The sequence below is a fragment of the Dromiciops gliroides genome, chromosome 6, assembly GCF_019393635.1.
Source record: "Dromiciops gliroides isolate mDroGli1 chromosome 6, mDroGli1.pri, whole genome shotgun sequence".
NCBI classification, from domain to species: domain Eukaryota; kingdom Metazoa; phylum Chordata; class Mammalia; order Microbiotheria; family Microbiotheriidae; genus Dromiciops; species Dromiciops gliroides.
Genome location: NC_057866.1, coordinates 7,286,049 through 7,306,577, shown reverse-complemented (window position 1 = coordinate 7,306,577; position 20,529 = coordinate 7,286,049). Strand labels below are relative to the sequence as shown.

The 20,529-nt window shown below is 46.1% G+C and overlaps 1 protein-coding gene across 3 annotated transcripts in view; it reads right to left on the bottom strand.

The window, feature by feature from the left end:
* The window catches only part of KMT5B (lysine methyltransferase 5B), a 62,146-nt gene that overhangs the window by 5,326 nt on the left and 36,291 nt on the right, over nucleotides 1-20,529 (bottom strand). For all 3 annotated transcript variants that reach the window (XM_043971065.1, XM_043971063.1, XM_043971064.1), the window contains exons 4-10: nucleotides 20,343-20,411; nucleotides 7,994-8,159; nucleotides 7,275-7,384; nucleotides 6,820-6,986; nucleotides 6,462-6,481; nucleotides 6,224-6,360; nucleotides 3,035-3,231 (exon numbers count right to left, since the gene is read on the bottom strand). In XM_043971065.1, the coding sequence (XP_043827000.1) occupies nucleotides 3,035-3,231; nucleotides 6,224-6,360; nucleotides 6,462-6,481; nucleotides 6,820-6,986; nucleotides 7,275-7,384; nucleotides 7,994-8,159; nucleotides 20,343-20,411 (866 nt within the window). The remainder of the gene's footprint in view (nucleotides 1-3,034; nucleotides 3,232-6,223; nucleotides 6,361-6,461; nucleotides 6,482-6,819; nucleotides 6,987-7,274; nucleotides 7,385-7,993; nucleotides 8,160-20,342; nucleotides 20,412-20,529) is intronic.

The following is a 20,529-nucleotide window of genomic DNA, read 5'->3' as shown; positions in this document are numbered from 1 at the left end:
GGGGCGTCTGCACATCCCACTTCTAGGCCTTAGAAAGCAATAATCACCAATGTTGGGGAGAGGGAGGGAGTGAGAGAGAGCAAGGAGAAAGAAACAGAGAGATGGGGGTGGGGGCAGGTACAGAGGAGGGAGGAGAGAGAACCAACTCTGACTGCAACAGAATAGAAGTGGACCCTCGCTTCTCTCCTGGCCTCTCTGAGTGCAGAAAGGGAAGTGATGTAAGGTCACAGCTCTCTTGGTAACTTTTGAAGGCAGTCACCTGGCCAACTAGAAGAAGTTTCTCAATTAAAAAAACCCAAAACCCATTGGAATCTAAAGGCTGATGAGGGTGAGGGAGCATTTGCCTTTCATTTCCCACAGCTGCTTCCTTCAGGAGAGAATCCATGCCAACATTTGCCATTATAAAAACACTTAAGTCTCACACGTGTGCGCACGCGCGCGCGCACACACACACACACACACACACAGATCAATAACAGAAAGAAATAAAATATCAAAGAACACATGAAAGAATACGACAAAAGAATCCAAAGCATGTGGCATTGTTTAGAAAACAGATATAAGAGAATAATGGAACAAACCAACTGAGAAGAATCAGAAACAAAGGAAATCAATAACCCAGTTCAATAAACTGGGAAACATTAATTTCTTAGGAAAGAATGCCTTGTTTGACAGAATGTGCTGGGCAAACGAAAAGCAGTCTGGCAGAATTAGGTGTGGTGCAGCATCTTATGCTCCATTTCACAAGGAATTCAAAATGAATCCTCGGCCTTAATATTGATGATACCATAACAACATTTACACAGCACCTACTATGTGCTTAGGCCCTATGCTAAGTGCATAACTGCATTTGATCCCCACAACCACCATAGGAGGGAGGTGTTATTATTATCTCCATGTGACAGAAGAGGAAACTGAGCCAAACAGGGTTAAGTGACTTGCCTAGGGTCACATGGCTAGCAAGAGTCTGAGAAGCTTGATTTGAACTCAGGAAGATGAGTCTCCCTGACTAGTTAGCTAGTCACCTAGCTGACCTATAGCATTTAAAAAAGAGCTACAATAGAAAATTAGAAGAGAAGCAAATCATGTACCCTTTCAAAGCTGTGGGAAAGAGCTGGATTTCTGACCAAACGAGGGAGAGAGCCAATCACTGTCAGTTTACTTTTTTTTTTTTTTGGTGGGGCAATTGGGGTTAAGTGACTTGCCCAGGGTCACACAGCTAGTAAGTGTCAAGTGTCTGAGGCCAGATTTGAACTCAGGTCCTTGTGAATGCAGGGCTGGTGCTTTATCCATTGTGCCACCTAGCTGCCCCCCCCATTCACTTTCTTTCTTTGTGTGTGTGTGTGTGTGTTTTTGTGAGGCAATTGGGGTTAAGTGACTTGCCCAGGGTCACACAGCTAGTGTCAAGTGTCTGAGGCTGGATTTGAACTCAGGTATTCCTGAATCCAGGGCCAGTGCTTTATCCACTGTGCCACCTAGCTGCCCCCTTCAATTCACTTTCAATCCTGCCACCAGCCAGAAGCAAGTGATGCCCATGAGACCAATGATGGCTTGAAGACTGCTCCCATCACTGGATCAGAACAGGTGCAGGGAAAGAAGTCAGTGCTCCTGGAAGACCCTGGTACTTGGAGGCGCCCCTCCCCGCCACAGGCACCTCCCCTTTTGGCAAGGTTCCCAACACGCAAACTTCATGGTCTTTAGAATGATGTTGTGAATTCACCCCACCCCACAATGGGAAACTAGTCCCCAATTACAATCTGTTCAATGAAAAGGAGAAAATTAAAATTAAATTCTGAAATAACTGACTGGGTTAGGAAGCAGAGAAGAAAACTAACACTAGTGGAGATTTTTAGGGTCTTTCGTCAACTCCCTGCTGACCATGGCCACAGAGAGAAGAGGGGTCTGGAAGAGCCAAGAAGGACTTAAGATTCAAGCTTGTCAATCATCTGAATCCCTCCCCTTTGAGGCTTGTGATGCTGTGACAGGACCTGATGCCTAGTCTCCTCCCCGCAACTCGAGCCCCTCTCCCTTCCACTCACTGTTTAGATGAACAATATTCTCAATTCAGTCATTTCTTTTTAAGCTTCGGTGACTTACAAGAACCACCACATTTTACCTGGGCAACAAACCATGACGTGATTTCTCTAAAAGTCCAACCTGTGTGGAAGATAAATGTGATAGAATACCATTGTGCTGTAAGAAATGATGAGCACGGGCAGCTAGGTGGCGCAGTGGATAGAGCACAGGCCCTGGATTCAGGAAGACCTGAGTTCAAATCCAGCCTCAGACCCTTGACACTTACTAGCTATGTGACCCTGGGCAAGTCAATTAATCCCAACTGCCTCACCAAAAAAAAGAAAAGAAAAGAAAAGAAATGATGAGCAGGTAGACTTCAGAAAAGCCTGGAAAGACTTAAGTGGACTGATGCTGAGTGAAGTGAGCAGAACCAGGAGAACATTGTACATAGTAACAGCAACATTGTGTGACGATCCACTAGGATAGACTTGGCTCTTCTCAGAAACACAGTGATCCAAGACGATGCCAAAAACTCATGATGGAAGATGCCGTCCACATCCAGAAAAACAAGTATGGAGGCAGCCTTAAACAGACGATTTCCACTTTCGTTATTTTGGTTTATTCTTTCTTGTGTTTTTTTCCCTTTTGTTCTGAGTCTTCTCTCACAATGTGACTAATGTAGAAATATTTTTAACATGATTGTGATGTATAACCTTTATCAGATTGCTTGTTGGCTTTGGGAGTGAGAAAAGAAGGAAGGGTGGAAGAAAAATTTGGAACTCAAAAAAAAAATCTTTCCATGTAATTGGGAAAAAAAATTTTTTTAAATTAAATTAAATTTTAAAAAGAAGTTACAATGAACTTAAAAAAAAAGTCCAACATGATGAGTATCCACAGGTGCTTCTAACCAGCCACACACTAGGTCGAGCTGCTGGACCAGACCTGGGAGGGGAGGGATGTTTGCCAAGGCACAAGGCCTGGGCACCAGGACCCCTGGCAGAGGCTTCCCCTTACTTACTTGCATCAGTTTTTTCCTGAGTGGTGTCTGCATCCGTGTTGGAGCTGACAGACTGGCTGTCTGAATTCTTGCTGCTGTCGCCCAGTTTCTTCAGCCTGTTTAAGCGCTTATCAGTCTCTCTCAGCCCATATTTACTATTGATGACGGGAGCAGGCGTGGGCAGTCCCACTCTCGATTTAAAAGCACCAGTTCCCCGTCTGGAAGAGAGAACAGAAGGAGAATGGTGCTGGGCATCCACTCCTGGGGTGGTGGGCCACAGGCTATCACCAGGCAAGGTACCCTCTGATGGGCTCTGACCCACCCCCTGCCATGTCCTCAGGCACTAGAGAAGCTCCCAACTCCAAGCCTCAACAGAATGTGAACAGTCAAAAACCCCACCCCCAACGATTGGGGGGGGGGGGCAATGGGGGTTAAGTGACTTGCCCAGGGTCACACAGCTAGTAAGTGTCAAGTGTCTGAGGCTGGATTTGAACTTAGGTACTCCTGACTCCAAGGCTGGTGCTCTATCCACTGCGCCATCTAGCTGCCCAAATTGGTTTTGTTTTTTTTTTTTTTTGGTTTTTTGGGGGTTTTTTTTTGCAGGGCAATGAGGGTTAAGTGGCTTGCCCAGGGTCACACAACGAGTGTAATGTCAAATGTCTGAGACCAGATTTGAACTCAGGTCCTCCTGAATCCAGCGCCGGTGCTTTATACACTACGCCACCTAGCTGCCCCCCAACGATTTTTTTTTTTTTTGGTGAGGCAATTGGGGCTAAGTGACTTGCCCAGGGTCACACAGCCAGTAAGTGTCAAGTGCCTGAGGCCGGATCCAAACTCAGGTCCTCCTGACTCCAGGGTTGGCGCTCTATCCACTGCACCACTCAGTTGCACCACCCCCCAACGATTTTAAAAATTCAATTTGATGATTCAATTCACCAGCTGCTTCTTAAGTGCCCAGGATGAACAGGCCTTGTGCCCAGTGCTAGGGACCAGAGACTCTTAAGCCCCAAGCCTCAAGGAGCCTCTATCCTGACAGATGACAAAGCATGATGAGGCACAGAGGTTTCTAGTGACTTGCCCAGGGTCAAATAGCAAGTATTAGAGGGAGAAGGACCTGGGTTCAAAGCACCCCTCTGTTCAGTCTCTACCACTAGAATGTAAGCTCCTGCAGGGCAGGGGCTGCCTCTGCTTTTGTGTTTGTCACCCCTGGCTTAGCACACAGTGAAGATCAGTAAACACTTTTTCTTTCTTTCTCTCTTTCCTTCTTTCTCTTCCCTTCCTTCCTTCCTTCCTTCCTTCCTTCCTTCCTTCCTTCCTTCCTTCCTTCCTTCGTTTGTTCATTCATTCGGCTCAGCAAAGGAAAACAAGGAAAGCCAGAGAAACTCTGGTACCAAGGTTTCAGCTATTCTGTCTAATCTAACAAGTCTGATTCAGCACCGTTGAATGCTGAATGAATATACCAGAAGAAATCTTTAGATTTCCATCCCTTTTCCTTTGAGTTATCAAGCTAAATATGAATATTAGATTCGGAGTACCTGGGGAGGCCAGTGTGAATTATGGATAATTTTAAGATAACACAATTTTTTGCCTAAAATCTGTGGTAATTAGACATAATTTAACTGACGGTCACGCCCCGACATGGGGTTGTGTGATTGAATGTGGGGTTGCAATAGCAGGTTACATACACCTATTTTATATGCTGATGTACTTGGGATCGCGTGAACATTTCTCAAGCACAAAGCTTAAGAAGTCCTGCCTTACAAGAGCTGCTTTCTATACTCCACATGAATGCAAGCAGCATTCCCGTCATTTGTCACACTGAGACACACTTAAAAGACAGCAGAGGGGGCATAGAAAAGCTCCTTCTCAAATATTCCCAAATGACATTGCTGGGTAAGGCCTTTATCTCTTACTTTCCCCTGCTGGATGAAGCACAGACTCAGACCAAGGGCCCTTCAAAGACCCTGCTGCATCACTCCAGCACAGGGAAGACTAAGACTGAAAATGGGCAGCAGGCACTCAAGATTTCAAAGCATGATCTCCTGTCACCCTCATCATACCCTGGGAGCAGGGGCTGTTATCATCCCCATTCCACGATGAGGAAACCGAGGGAGTCAGAGTTAAGGGACTTGCCCAGGGTCACACAGCCAGTAAGTGGCTGAGGCAGGATCTGGAGGCGCTCAAGTGCCCAGGAGTGCAAGGAGCACACGATGCCATTTATGGGATGCCCAACACTCTCTCTGGCCTTCAACCCCAGTCTGGGTTACAGGGAAATATAGGAAACACTATGGGAGGGCACGTCTCCTGCGGTAGAGACACTTGGGATGTTTTTGGCTTTTTTTTTTTTTTGGCAGGCAATAGGGGGTTAAGTGATTTGCCCACGGTCACAAAGCTAGTAAGTGTCAAGTGTCTGAGGCCGAATTTGAACTCAGGTACTCCTGAATCCAGGGCTGGTGCTTTAACCACTGCGCCATCTAGCTGCCCCCCTGTTTTTGGCTTCTTAAAACCCCGAGGTGAGGAGGACTCAGGGAGTCCTTGGCAGGATTCATCCCACAGCTGAGCAGAAATCTCCAAGAAGCCAATGGAGGCTGGACTGTGGAAAAAACTCTAAAAAAAAGTTTCCTAAAAATGCAATTGAACCAGACTTGAGGGACAAAGCCTGGACAAGCTCTTCAGGGACATGGTGAGGGGGAATCTTGTTTGGATGCTGGCCTCTGAGGTCTCAACATACTCTGATCAGGGAAGTAAAGAGAGATAGGCAGAGGCAGGAAAGAGAGGGGAGAGAAAGAGTGAAGAAGGGAGAGACAGAAATGGTGGAGAAAAAGATAGGGGAAGGAAAGAGAGACACAGATAGAGAGAGGGGGAGAGAGAGAGGGAGGAAGAGAGAGAAAGAGAGGGGGAGAGAGAGAGGGAGAGGGAGAGAGAGAGAGAGAGAGAGAGAGAGAGAGAGAGAGAGAGAGAAACACACAGGGAGACAGAGAGAAGAGAGACTACGAGACAAAGAGACATGAGACAACTGAGAGAGACAGAAAGCAGAACTTGGCATAATAAGTTACTCTAGGAGTAACTGAATCACGTAAAGTTAGAGTGACCCTTCAGGCCTCTGATTCCACCTCTAAGCTTCTGACTCTCTCCACCTTGGTCTCTGACCCTGACCCTGATTCTAGCCCTGAGAAACTCACTGTGGCCTTCTTAAGACTGAGAACATACCTTTCACAAGTGTAACACTCGCAATACTCATTATTTTCTCCAAAAAACCCATCTCCATAATAACAAGAGATTTCTTCTCCGGGTTCAATATCTCTCAGAGCTTTCACACATGCTGTGTCCCGACCCGTTGAAACAAACTGTAACATAACAAGGAATTCATTAAAGAAAGGGTCTAATCTGAAGAGGGCCCAGAATTCAGAGACACTGATTTTTTTTTTTTTAAAACAAAAATACGTACCTTACAGTTAGGTCTGCAATCTGAAAAATGTCCAAAAGATAAAGTCAATTAAGGGCTGATAAGATCTGAAACACGAATAATTACAGAAGCCTGAAATAAGCTTTCCAAGCCATGCTGAAGCTGGTGCCAAGCCTGCGGCAGCGATGGCCACATTTGATCAGGGGAACGGGAGGTTTGTACTGGGGACCTGGGTGGGGAAAGGGAACCCCACCTGGAGTGGGGCTTCTGTCCCTTCATGGGGATGGGCTAATGTCTGGGGCAGGACTGGGCTGGTCTTTGCTGGCCTAAGAAAGCGCATCTAACTTTAGGCCGCATGCCCACACAGTGGAGGGCTGAACACCATCCCCACCCATCTTACCATGGTTTATAAAGGCAGCGGGGCCAAGCCAGAGCTGAGCACAGTTTTTCCTGGTGGAATACATGACGCTGAAATCATTTTCTCCATGTCTGAGTAGCATGTTCTCCTCTATTTCTGAGAGTTCAGCAATACAACCCACCAGCAATTCTATTTTGTCATTCCGTTTCCTGTTGAAAACACACGAAAAGAACAGTGATCAAGACTTTGCTCTAGATAAATTAATCTGGCCGGCCCAGCAGATGCTGGGATTGGCTAAAGTCTCCCCTGGAAGAAACAGGGGCTGGCCACTCCAGGCCAGTCTGGGGTCATCCTCCTGACCACACCAGCGGCTCTTAGATTTTCCCACCCATCTACCTTGGCAGTTCCAAAGACTGCTGGGCGGGGGGAGGCACCCCGTCCTCCCTGGAGCCTCCCGTGGGGGGTGGGGGGTGCATGCATCTGAGACTCGTAGTTACCACTCTTTTGTTGCAACGATTTTGGCTCCATTCTGTTCTGATGAATAGCGATTGCAAGGCAGGATTTCAAATCCACTGTCAGTTGCAAACATTCGCAAATAAATAAATACCTAAAATGAGGGGAAAGAAAGTTTTGTTGTAAGTTTATACTAAAGTACCAGTCAATGGCTTTCTTGGAACTGTACAAATCAAACGCCTCACCAGAAAATGTGCCCAATGGATGAGGGGATCAGGTCCTAACCCAGATGGCTAATCCTGGGCCCATGGGCTCCCTTGGGGGAGACCCCAAGTTTTCTTTTTGCTTTTTGGATCACTCCTCAGGAAGCTCCCTCCCCATACTGTATGGTCTCTCCACCACACTCAGTAGGGAAAGCCACGATGTACACTCACGATTCTTTCTTTAACCAGTGAACTTTACAACTATCTGAGTGCTAACAACAGGCAGTCCCTTACTGAGATATGTCCAAAGATCCATGGGCTTCTTCCTGGTAGACATTGGCGCGGCATGGTCGAAGGATGGGCCATCGGGCAGCCCAGCTGCCTGGGGGAGGAGGAGCCTACCTCTGAGTCCTGGCTCTGCCCCTCACCACTAGCTGTGTGCCCTGGAGTAAATACCCCTTAACGCCAAGGCTGGACGGCCACCCTGAGCAGGGGAGCTGGGGAGCCTTTGCCTCCCCTCCAGTACTGACTTCTACCGAACAGAGGGTGAAGATACCTACGTGTTCTTTGAACAATCGCTCCTGTGCCTTATTCTTGTTCAGGAAATAGTGTCGCGCCCATTCGCCAGAGGTCAGGCATTTGAAGGCCTTCTCCAAGTGCTCGTCTTTCTTAAAGCGCTCGATCACCTCCTTCAGCTCTTCCTGCCTTCCTTTAATGGGACGAAACCTGAAAGAAAACACAAAGGCTTCAAAGCACGGCCACATCTGAGCCGCTGGTCACTCCTGGGTGTCAAGGCCCAGTGCCAACAAGGAATTGGGTGAATGCATGACCTCAATGACTGGCACTGATACAGGAACACTGGCAGCAGAAAAGTGACTTTTGGGCCTTCAAACTGTTTTTCCCCTGATGAGGTACTTGGCTATTTTAATACTTATTCCTTTGGGTTCCTTGTCACTGCATGCTCTTTTTTGCTAAGTTTCTTTTATTTATTTCATGAAATGTTACAATTACATGTAAAATATTTTAAAAATTCATTCGGAAAGATTTGCGAGCTCCAAACTCTCTCCCTTCTGCCCCCCCCCCAACTCTGAGAAGACAAACATGACACTGATGATGCATCACCTTCATACAATTTCAGGGAAATGCCCCTTCTGGCAGGACTTTTCTCCCTTTATTGAGAGGGCACTGCCCTCGCTGTGCCCCATCACAGGTCTGACACTTCCCCGTGTGAAGCGTGGCTGACCTGGAAAGTTAGAGAGTTGTGACGTGGCCTAAGCCCACGTGATCAAACCCAGCACCGCTGCGGGGAGCCAGGGAGCCACAGGGAGTGCCCTGCCCCTGTGGGCAGAGGCATGATGGGCATGGAGGCCACAGAGCTTGAAATCTGTGAAGGAGCCCGGGCAGAAGAGGGAGGAGCACACCCTCTAGTGGCCACACAGGGCAGCTCCCAAAGCATCTGGGTAGGCTCAGCCCGGCTTGTGCCTCCAACCTAAGCACTTGCACTGCCAGGGACAGGAGATACTCCACCACCAGTAGGGAATGACCCCTGGGGAGGAGGAGGTCTCTGGTCGTGCCTCCCCCACTTCTGCAGCTGAAGTGCAGAGTTTCTGGGCAGGGAGGGGCTCCTGAGAAGGTTCTCCTTGGAGAAGCAAGAAAGGAGCGGGGAAGCTGGCTCTGCTGCACTTGTAACCCCCCAAGAAGAACACGATGGCACACGGCAGGCAGCACATGGTGTGTATCTGCAGGCCTCCAACCAACGAGCAGTAGAACGACCGTGCCACCCATGTCCGCCTTTGGCAAGAAAGACGAGAAGACCGAGAAGGTGTGAGCTGCATGAGCGCCTCCAGACAGAAGCCAACGGCCTGTGGTGCAAAGATGGTGCCACAGAGGGGGCCCCCAAGCATGCCCCCCCGCCCCCACCGGTCCCGCCCTTCTCCATCTGTGATCCTCCCGGCACAGGCTGGGCCCCTTGGTGCTAGGCCTGACTACACACCAACCTCGGATCTGAAATGACTCCCCCCAGTAACCAGGAGGTCTCAGGTGCCAGGCACGGGCCGGGCACTCACTGAGGATACACAAACTAAAAAGGAGACAGTCTGCCCAAGGGAACTCATGTTCTCTTAGGAAAGACAATATCTACACATATAAATAGACTCGGGCTTCTTGGAGGCTGAGCCTGTGCACAAAGGCATGGAGGTGGGAGATGACCGACAGGAAGAAAGCCGGTGTGGCAGCACTGAAGAGTGCGTGAAGGGAGAGCATGTGCCGTCACGCTAGAAGGGACACAACAACCCACCAGTCGAGGGCCACATGGTCAGCCAGAGGTAGCCATGGGGCAGATGGACAGAGGTGGGCAGAGTCCTGAGCCTGGGGGGCGGGGATTAGAAGAGCGCTGCAGTGGCACATGAATGGTGAGATAAATGGTGGCAGAAGCAGGAGTTGGCATAACAAGATGGGGGAGCTGAAGGCGCAGCTGGTGGTGGTGAGGGAGAGAGCCGAGGGTGACAGAAATGCGGGGTGGGGCACAGTCACCTGGAGCCAGAGGTGTGAGGCACCTGCATGGGACGAGAATGGGAACCAAGGAGAGCGAGAGTCGAGAGAGGATCCAGGAGCGGAAAGACCCAGAGAAGGCCCCTGGGGTCAGTGATGCAGAGAGTGTAAAACTAAAGAACTTTTGGATGCATGTTCTTTTCTCTTCATCAGAGGTAGCCGGTGACACCATGGAAAGGGCACCAGGCCTGGAGTCAGGAAGAGCCGAGTTCAAACCCAGCCTCAGACACTTACTAACGGTGTGACCTTGGCCAAGTCACCTAACCTTTCTCTGCCTTGATTTCCTCGATTGTGAATCTACCCCGCAGTGTTGTTGTAAGGATTCAAGGAGACAATAATTATAAAGTACTTAGCACAAAGCCGGGCACATGGTGGGAGCTTAATAAATGCTTACTTCCTTCTCTATTCTAAAAGATGACTCTCTGGGAGGGGTTAGGAGAAGCATACAGTGGGAAATACAGGTCCCAGCAAATTGTAAGTGATGCCAGAGAAAGAAATTGCAGTCAAGCAGTGAGCTTGGAAGTCGAACTTCAAGGGGCTAAGAAGTGACTGAGAGGAAAGGGCTGGAATCAGTCATTGCAACAAAGGTAACCAAAAGTCCTTGAGGATGCCCTTTGGACGTACATATCTATTTATTAACTTGCATAGTCATTGTGTCCATCATAAAACACAAACTGAAATTTAAAAAGGAGGGTCTCGACAAAACCCTCCTTGAGCCTGGAGGCCACAGAACTGATGAAAAAGGACAGAGCTGAGTGTGGAGAGCTTTTGGGCAGGGAGGCCAATGAGGAGGTGGCTGAGCCAGCCCCAGTGACAGGCAATGAGGTCTCTGCAAAGTGGGGCATGGTCCTGGGAGGATGGAGAGGGTGGAGAGGGTGGAGAGGAGAGCTGTGGCGGCAGAACCTGGCTGGTGGGGTCTGTGGGGTTGGGGAAGAGTGAAGGTGGCGGATGATAGCACAACACGCAGAACAACAGAAGGGATGGTGGGTGTCCACTCCCCACCTCCTCTGGCAGGCTGTGGATAAGAATGTGCAGCACTGGACAGAGCACCCCCGCCAATGGCAGGCCAGGTCCAAATTAAAATGCAAGGAGAACGAAAATATGTGAACTTAAATGAAAGATGGACATATGGAGGGGAGAAGGCGGAGGCTGAGCTGGGAAGAGCGTGGTTCACTCAAACATGTCGAGATGAAGGAGGATGTTCTGGGCAAGGGAATCGGAGAATGAGGAGACAAGGGGCGGGGGGAAAGGCACTGGCTCCCAGAGTGGGGAACAGCTGCTGGACGGCCTTGGATGCCTGGCTTGCCTTCCAGCAGGGACACAAGCCAAAACTCTGGCACCAGAGGGCCTGAAATGTACACGTGCGTGCCACATCTCTGGACCACAGGGTCTGTCCATGGGAAAGTGGAGCCAGGAAGTCTCTTCAGGCCCTTTCAGCCCAAAGCTGGGCACATGGTGGGAGCTTAATAAATGCTTACTTCCTTCTCTATTCTAAAAGATGGCTCTCTGGGAGGGGTTAGGAGAAGCATACGGTGGGAAATACAGGTCCCAGCAAATTGTAAGTGATGCCAAAGAAAGAAATTGCAGTCAAGCAGTGAGCCTTTGATCCCATGACCTAGTTCTACCCTCATTTTAGCAGAAGAGGAAACTGAGGCCCAGAAGGGATGAGTAGCAATGTCAGAACTGGGGCTAGAAACTTTCCCTCCCAACTCCTGGGCCACAGACACCACCCTACTGCCCCCAACCCACCAGTCAGAACCAATGTGGGGTCAAAAGTACAAACCACAAACTTTGGTTGGCTGACTGGGCCCTATGATGACAGAGACTTAAGAGTTAGAAGGGACTTCAGAGAATGTCTCCTCTGACCCGCCCAGGCAGCCCACCACCTGAGGGGGAAGGTTCAAGGCAGAAATTCTGAGAGGCAGCTTTCAGCACATGCTGACCAGCCCCAGAGCCCTGTGACTCTACTTCCCTAAAAGACCCCGAGGCCACCAAGTCCAGACACAGGGTTGGAGAGAAGGGTCGGGCATCAAAGTCTGAAAAAATGCCAGGGATGTAACCGTAAGACACTGGGAGGGTCAGAGTACGGCGCCACGGTGGGGGCATGTTAATGAAGCTGCGGGTGTTCTGCAGGCCAGAGGCAAAGCTTTGGAAGGCATCCCTGTAGAGGAAGGAGGGGACGGTCTGCAGAGAAAGGAGTGTCTTGGTGGAACCAACAGGAAAGGAACAAGAGCAGAACCAAAGGTGGTCATTAGACAAAGGAGAGAACCCAACCATCAGGAGGCACTGAATATGCCAAGGGCGAGGCACAGAAGACACTCACCAACCAGACAACTCTGACCACCAAACTAGCTCCGCTGCAAGACCCAAGTGCCATCCTGAGTCCCCGGCTCCAGGGCCAAGCCAAGGAGGCCTGCTCCCAAGCTGACCTCAGCCAACATTCCCTGCTGATAAACCGATAGCTGGAAAGTTCCAACCTCTGATTCCTCCATTATCTCAGATTGCACCTGCCACAGGTGTTTGGGAAAGCCAGGCAGGTCGAGTCGTGACTTGAACCCAGGAGGGGACTTATTCCAGGAAGCCTGCCCCCTTCATTTCAAGCCTTTCCCGAACTAAGGTAAGGTTTACTCCTGTCCTGTTCTTTTTAAGGCAATGATGGGCTCTGATAACATTACCCAAGATATACTATCTTTAAGAGGACATTGGGCTCTGGTAACAAAGAAAATTTCTTTTGGCATGAGACCAGGGGAAAGAGCACACTGCTAAACTGACACCCCCTTAGGAGAACTCTTACTGGCCTGGAGGGGGTGCTTAAGACATAGGGCCCTCAGATTATGCTAAATTATACATAAACACAAATGTTTCCCAAATTTGGCAGCAAATTAAAGGCTTGGAATTCAATGTTCAGTAAGAGATAAGGAGGTTTGCTAGCATGCTTGTCTGATTGATTTGTCTGTGCTTTTGTTTCTTTGTAAAATGAAGGAAAATCTTTGTGTCTTGTTTTGTGTTTGTAGATGCTATTACCCTGAACACTGGTAAGGGGAAAATGCAGCTAGCCAGAAGCACTACTGAAAAGGGGCAGCTAAAGAGTTCAGTATGCTGGGGAAGATGAAAGAAGTTTCATGCTTGAAGCAGTTCTAGCTTTCTGTAATCTGATGCTGAACTCTATCCTGGGAAGCCAGACTGACTCCCACTTCAAGCTTTCAGTGGGAAATTAGGTTAAAAAAACAAACAAACCAAACCTGCAAGATACTTTTTTTGTCATTTCAGCCTTGGTCACACTGGGACTACAGAGAAAAAGTCTAATAATCACAAAAAAGAAAACTTTTTCCTGGTATATAGGAATCTGTGTCATTATAAATGAATGAGAGAGTCCAAATTATGGTAACTGCTAAAAACATCTTATGATTTTGTGACTGCAAACTTAGATTTGATTTAGTTGAGATATGTACTGTAATTAAATCGTATTGAAAAAACAACAACCCACAACTAAATAAATAAATGAAATACTGGAAAAATACAAGGAAACCAGAACTACATTCTAGTCTCAGGAATGTATTAGCTGTGTGATCTTAAACAAGTTATCTTATCTCTATTTACCTCAGTTTTCTGATCTATGAAGAAGACAATAATAACGCTACCTTCTTCCCAAGGCTGTTTTAAGTATGAAATTATACAGTGACTGTGAAGTGCTTAACATATTAATTCTCATTATTATGAGATTTGATTATATAATGGGATGACTCTATACCAGATGGACTGGTCTAGTACAGAGCAAATATGTTTTAATTAGACGTGGTTGTCCCATGCTGAATTATTCTGTATTGGGATCCATTTGAGATAATTTGGAAATAAATAAGGCTGACAATGTCATTTGACTGGTAATAAGTTTGTTTCGTGCTTTAAAATATGATTTTGTGTATGTTGTTGTTTCCCAATTTTCATATTGGGAAGTCTGAGAAACTTTTATTAGAAATGCTGTTAGAAAAACCAACTGTTTTAAAAATCTAGATGCTGTTAGATTACAAATGGAGCTGTTAAAAGAATGTAATTTAAAAAATAGATACTTGAAAACCCAGAGATATAGAGCATTAGGCTTAGAACAGGCTTCTGATGTGTGACCCTGGGCACTGCACCCTGTTTGCCTCAGTTTCCTTATCTGTAAAATGAGCTGGAAAAGGAAACGGCAAACCCCTCCAGAATTTTTGCCAAGAAAACCCCAAATGGGTTTTGACCAAGAGTCAAAGAGTCAGACACATCTGAAATGATCAACAATATTTAATGGGGTATATTTTGTTTTGAAACACATAATAGAGCTAATTTATTGTTTGGGGGGAAAGTTGCACAGACCCTTTAAGATATCCTTATCTATGAGGTCCCTTAAGAATTTGTATTCAGGCAGGGTCATTAAGATCTTATTAGTTCTACTGACTTCATGTTGTAAAATCTAAAGTAGCAAAGCTTGAAAACCTAGAACTGACCAAAAAAACAAAAAAAAAGGATCTTCTCTCCTGCTCTGTGTCAAAGGGGTGAATTTATTAGTTTACTGTAATAGTGAATTTTATTTGAAAAATTTTGACTATCACCTATAAAAATTATGAAAATGTATGGGGTGGGGCAGCTAGGTGGTGCAGTGGATAGAGCACCAGCCCTGAATTCAGGAGGACCTGAGTTCAAATCCAGCCTCAGACACTTGACACTTACTAGCTGTGTGACGCTGGGCAAGTCACTTAACCCCAATTGCCTCACCAAACAAAACAAAACAAAACAAAACAAAAACAAAAAGAAAAAGGAAAAGAAAAGAAAAAAAGAAAGAAAATGTATGGGGTGGTTTAAAGATGTAACTTCAAAAAATATCAGGTATCTGTTGTATGACTAAAAACCCAGAATACAGTTATTTTAATTTATAAGCAAGACATAAATGATGTCTAACTGTTAGGGAAACATGAGAAAACTAATAACATCAAAGCCCTAAGTCATGGTTAGTGAAATTTTTCTATTTGAGGTAAAAACTCTTGGGACTATAATTTAATATTGTCTTAAGTTTGATTTGGTCGCTGGAAGTGTTAAGTCAGAGAAAATGGCATGTGCTACAGTCTGCTACAGGTGGGTGTCTGTCCCTGGGAAAGGTTGGGGGATGACCTTGATGCGGTTCAAGGTACTGTTCTCTTGCTCATCATTTTTTTATAGTAAACTACATTTATATAGTACTTTAAAGAGAGATTTCCTTACAATAAACCCACGGGGTTGATTATTGTAACAGCATTAATAGATAACATTTATATAGTACCTTATACCTGACAAAGAATTTTCTTCACAACAGTCCAGGAAAGTACCATAAGTTTTGTCATCATCACCATCCTCAATCAATCCTCCTCCTCCTCATCAAGCAGTCAAGGTAGTATTCTCTTGACTCAGTTTCCCCATGGTGCTATTTACTTTCTTAACAGGAAATTTCCCAACCTGGTTCATCCCGATCCTGGCTTTTGATACCACATGACGCTGTCAGATATGAATCATGCCTGTAATCGAATAGAGCTATGGGAGTTTTTGTCCTGTAATGGTACATGTCAGGTCAGTCTGTGAATCTTGACATTGTTATAACTATGTCCCTCCTTTTCCTTTCATAATAAATTTCTATAATCAGAGCAGGGGAGCAGAAGTTTTGAAAGCATGATACTAAACCTATTAATAAATGGAAACTGGAACACCTCTGAGTTACTATAATAGGATGCAAGTATGAAAAATCTTGCAATTTTAATCTGTATTTGTGGTCAAATGATAATATAGGGATGAAACCTTCCTAAGGTGGGAATTAGTAATGTAAAAGTTTTCTAATTAAATAGATAAGTAAGTCTTGAGAAAGTAAAAGGATTGGTCTGTTTCCTAGGTTATATATACATACACATATGATTGATTGGCTTCCAAATCCTTGTAATGGAAAATTCAGGCTTTGAGTATGTTTTAGTAACAAGTTCTCAAAATTGGATTAAGGGTTTTACATATAAAATTGCACTGAAAACTGTAAAGAAAGTAACATTATTTTCCAATTTTAAGTATCTGTGATAATTTTAAAAATAGAAGCATTCATATTGTACAAGTTAGGCCCTTAAGAATTTTTTTTAAGATTCTTACCTCAAGTACAGGGTTTAGGTGAAGAGAAAAATAGCAAATGATATATAAAAACTGAAATTATCTAAAGTCTCAATTGAGTTATGGGTTCCTAATTTGACATTCTTATAGCTCTCTGAGGTATGGGATTAGCTCCATAAGGCTTTAACGAGTTTTCACTACATGAACGAGTTATTGAAAAACCAAATGCTGTTGTTCAGTCATTTCAGTTGTGTCCGACTTTCCATGACTTCATTTGGGGTTTTCTTGGCAAAGATACTGGAGTGGTTCATTGTTTCCTTCTCCACCTTATTTTACAGATAAGGAAACTGAGGTAAGCAGGGTTAAGTGCCCAGGGCCACACAGCTAGTAAGCATCTGAGGTAGATTTGAACTCTGGAAGGAGTCTTCCTGACTCCATACCCGGCACTTTATCCACTGTGCCACTTAGTAAGTTGTACTAAATTGTATTTTTTTTTTTTGCTTTGAATAGAATTTTATTTTCCAAAATATATGTAAAAACAAATTTTAACATCAATTTTTTAAAAACTTTGTGTTCCAACTTCTCTTCCTCCCTCCATTTCCACCCCCCACCCACAAGAACTCAAGCAATTCAAAATAAGTTAATTGTATTAAGTCTTGTTAGGAATTTCTCCAAGTGCCTGGGAAATGGGGAAGTAAAGCCTCCTTCAGAGCTGCCCTGAGAATGAGGCTTATACCAGAATGTCCAAGGGAAGGTATTTCCAAGCACTAGACAATACAAAGGACATCTAGGACTCAAGACAAAAATGTGATGATTAAATGGACATTGGGAGTGGGTTATTAAGATACAAGGAGACCTGAAGTTGTTTAAGGTTGACGATCATGACTGTATTGCTTTGATTTTTTGTTTTATGGCATTTATGTCTGCTGAGTTATCTTAATTACCTTAGTGACATGTAAATCTCCCCTCTCAAAATTTGTCCATTGTGAGACCTCTAAGTCGTTTGATTTGTAGCCTGATTTAGTTCACCTATATACTCTGTTTTTCAAGATTTCTATATTATCCCTATTGTTCTTAGACTTTGTAAGCTATTGTACCAACCTATGTAAGCTGTGCAAGAGGATGACTTTGGCACATGACTTTTGATGGTGAGCATGAGCACATTAAACAACCCTGTAAATTTCGTTTATAGATAGGTGATCATAGGGGGAGTGGGCTGGCTTCTCCATCATGAATCAAAGGGGGAAATTGAGAGAATTGTGTGAATTATGTGAACCAAACTGACTCCATTTTTTTTTTTTTTTTTTTGGTGAGGCAGTGGAGTTACATGACTTGCCCAAGGTCACACAGCTAGTAAGTGTGAAGAGTATGAGGCCATATTTGAACTCAGGTCCTCCTGACTCCAAGGCCAGGGCTCTATCCACTGTGCCCCAACTGACTCCATCTTATAAAACTGGATCCTTTTTGAGACCCAAGTTTCATTTTCCTGTTAATCCCACCGGCTTGTTAATCATGGCAATTGAGTGACATCCTGTTCCACAAATGGAAAAGTCCAACAACTTGTTCTCCCCCTCCCAACTCTCAAAACTCATTCATCACCCTCCCAACTCAGAAAGCCTTTAATATTGCCTCCAATTACTTAATTTTGTATCCTGGCTTATATCCTGTTAATTTTCTCTTTTTTTTCCTTGTTAATTTTCTTTTAATGCATAAAAACCTGTCTCCCCTCATCTTTGGGGAAGAGTGCCAAGATGAGAAGGCCTGGTCCTGATCTGTTATGCAACTGGCAGGCAATACCTAATAAACTGATATGTTCAGAAGCTCAAACCTTTGTTTCCCCAGTTATTCTAGATTGCACCAGCTGCACAACTCTTAAAATGTGACGTAAGTTAGCAAATATTTTTATTTCCAGAAAGACAAGGTAATCACAACACCCAAAATAGCAGATGGGATGTGACTGTCACTCTCAAGATTAGTACAAGGAGGCCATGGGGACAAAAAACCACATGACATAGAGCTAAGAAAAAAATGGTGGGTCACCTGACTTTATCTGTATTATTCTCCTGTCACCTAGCTAAGTGCCATCTCTCTTAGGCTCTGCCTTCAATGGCTGTCACACACAGCACCCCAAACGCGTCAAGGGCTCAGCAGGGGTTAAGAACAAGAATATAGACCAGTGAGGGGCTGTGAAAGGAAAAGATTTGCTTTTCAAGCAAGCCAGATGCAACTTTGAGCGCGTCAGGACATAATGGAAGGAGCCAGTGGGGAAGAACTGAGAGGCAGTGGAAGAGACCCTCAGGAAGTGAAGTGATGCAACCCAGAGGTGAGGTATAACATGGCACCTGTGGCGAGGACCTCCACGGTAAAACTGTCAACTTCAGGCCTCTCCATCGTTTTACCCAGTGACCTAAGCTCAAGGGTCAACCTCACCAAACCCGGATCACACATGGCTGAAGTGATTTCCATTTCTGACCAATCCAAAGATGACCAAGCTGTGCCATGAAAATGCTCCCCCTATCAAGAATGTTCTTCGGTAGCTGGTCAAATCAGGAGTGGGCAGTGTGTTGGTGTGCTCCCCTCTTCTACATGACACTCAGCCCTGAACTCCAAGAGGCTTCGTCGTAGTCCCCCATGAACTATGCCTCATGCCCAAGGCCAAGGCCGCATCCCAGCCACTAAAACACAAGTCCTTCCCACAGCCAACGAGGCTGTCAGATGGACAACAGGATTAGCCAAAGGGTGAAAGCAAGATGGGACGAGAATGCTCCACAGATTTACTGAAACCAGGCATGTCAGCTGGGGGATGCTGGGAAACAAACAAGACCTGCCTAAAGTCCTCTGTGAGCACAGGCATCCTCAGGAAGCAGTGCCCCAAAAGGGGAAGTGGGGGGTCAAGGACTAGAGACCCTGGCCCAGTCCCTCATGCTGGACAGCCAAGAAAAGGCAGTCAGAGGGAAGGCACCAGAACAAGGACTGAGTTCAAATGTAAATTCTGTTCTCCAACAATGGTCCTGGTCTCCACCCCAACAAGTAGCAGCAGCTATGGGAGAGATGAGCCAAGAAGCTTGGGCTTCTCGATTCCTGTTCCTGACAGTCTCCGAGGGGACTCTGCCATGTGCCCCCCACCCCCACACTCAATTGAGAGTGCAGGCGGAAAATTCTCTTTAGCAGCTATTTTAAAGCAGCCAAATCCCAATGCAATGGGAATATCCATCTTTATTCCAAGGTCACTGCCCAGGACATGCTGTTTCTCCTCTATTTCCTGATGGCGACCTGACATCAAGCTCGGTCACCAAGAAGCTTTGGTTTAGACCACGACCACGGCAATCTGACCGGAAGCACACATGGATCAATGCATCTGGGCTTGTCTCTCTCTAAGTACAAGGTGAGATATGCAAGTAATAGTGAGGAGGAATGGGGGCAGGGGACAAAGCAGAGTCCAAGACCATTGAGTCTTCCCCCCGCCTCTAAATGGGGGGGGGGGAGGGGGCAGAACTATTATTTTTTTTCTTTCTTTTTTTTTTTTTTGGTGAGGCAACTGGGGTCAAGTGACTTGCCCAAGGTCACACAGCTAGTAAGTGTTAAGTGTCTGAGGCCAGATTTGAACTCAGGTCCTCCTGAATCCAGGGCCAGTGCTCTATCCACTGTGCCACCTAGCCCCAGGAGAGCTATTATTTCACAACTAAGTGGCCTCCTTTAGCTTTCTAGTCCTGGTTATGTGTCTGGCATGACCAGCACTTAAAAAGGTGCCATTTATTTACAAGGAAGTTCTCTATATGGGCACATGTACCCGCACACACATGTCTGTCTCTCTTGTTCTCTCCAAAGATGGCCTCCCAGGGTGTCTTGCCATTTGATCAAGGGGGCCTGGAGGCAATGAGGCAAAGCTGCTGACTGAAGCTCTTCCTATGCTGGCATGAGTGACCCAAGGAAATGGGGAAAGCAGAGAAGAGAGCAAAAGGGAAGCTCAGAGAGGACAGGAAAACATTCAGAGGGAGGCTACCCACTGAGGGGCCTGTCTGCCACTGGACAAGACCTGCACTAGAGTGAACTTTTCATCTCTGGACCTGAAAAAAAGAGGCCCCCAAACGTACCTGGCTGAGGCCTGCAATCCCCCGAGGACCCACATCCAGCTCTCTTAGAAATGCCCTGCTTCAGAGCCCAACTGAGCCAGCACTTACTGGAACCGGGGCATCCTAAAACGGTATGCTGTTCAGAAGAAGGGGTGAATGGTTATCTCAGGGGAGGGTACCACATTCTACCTACCTCACTGGGTGTGTGTGAGGGCAACTGTCAGATTTGGAAAAATGCCTGGAACTCCTCCAAGGAAAGGCGCTAGAGAGACGGGGAAAAAACAAAATGACTGTGAGATTAGCAATGAGAGAGCCCCAAGAAGACCAAGCGGTAGAGGGCCTGGACAGTGGGCCAGAAACACATCTTACACTATACGACT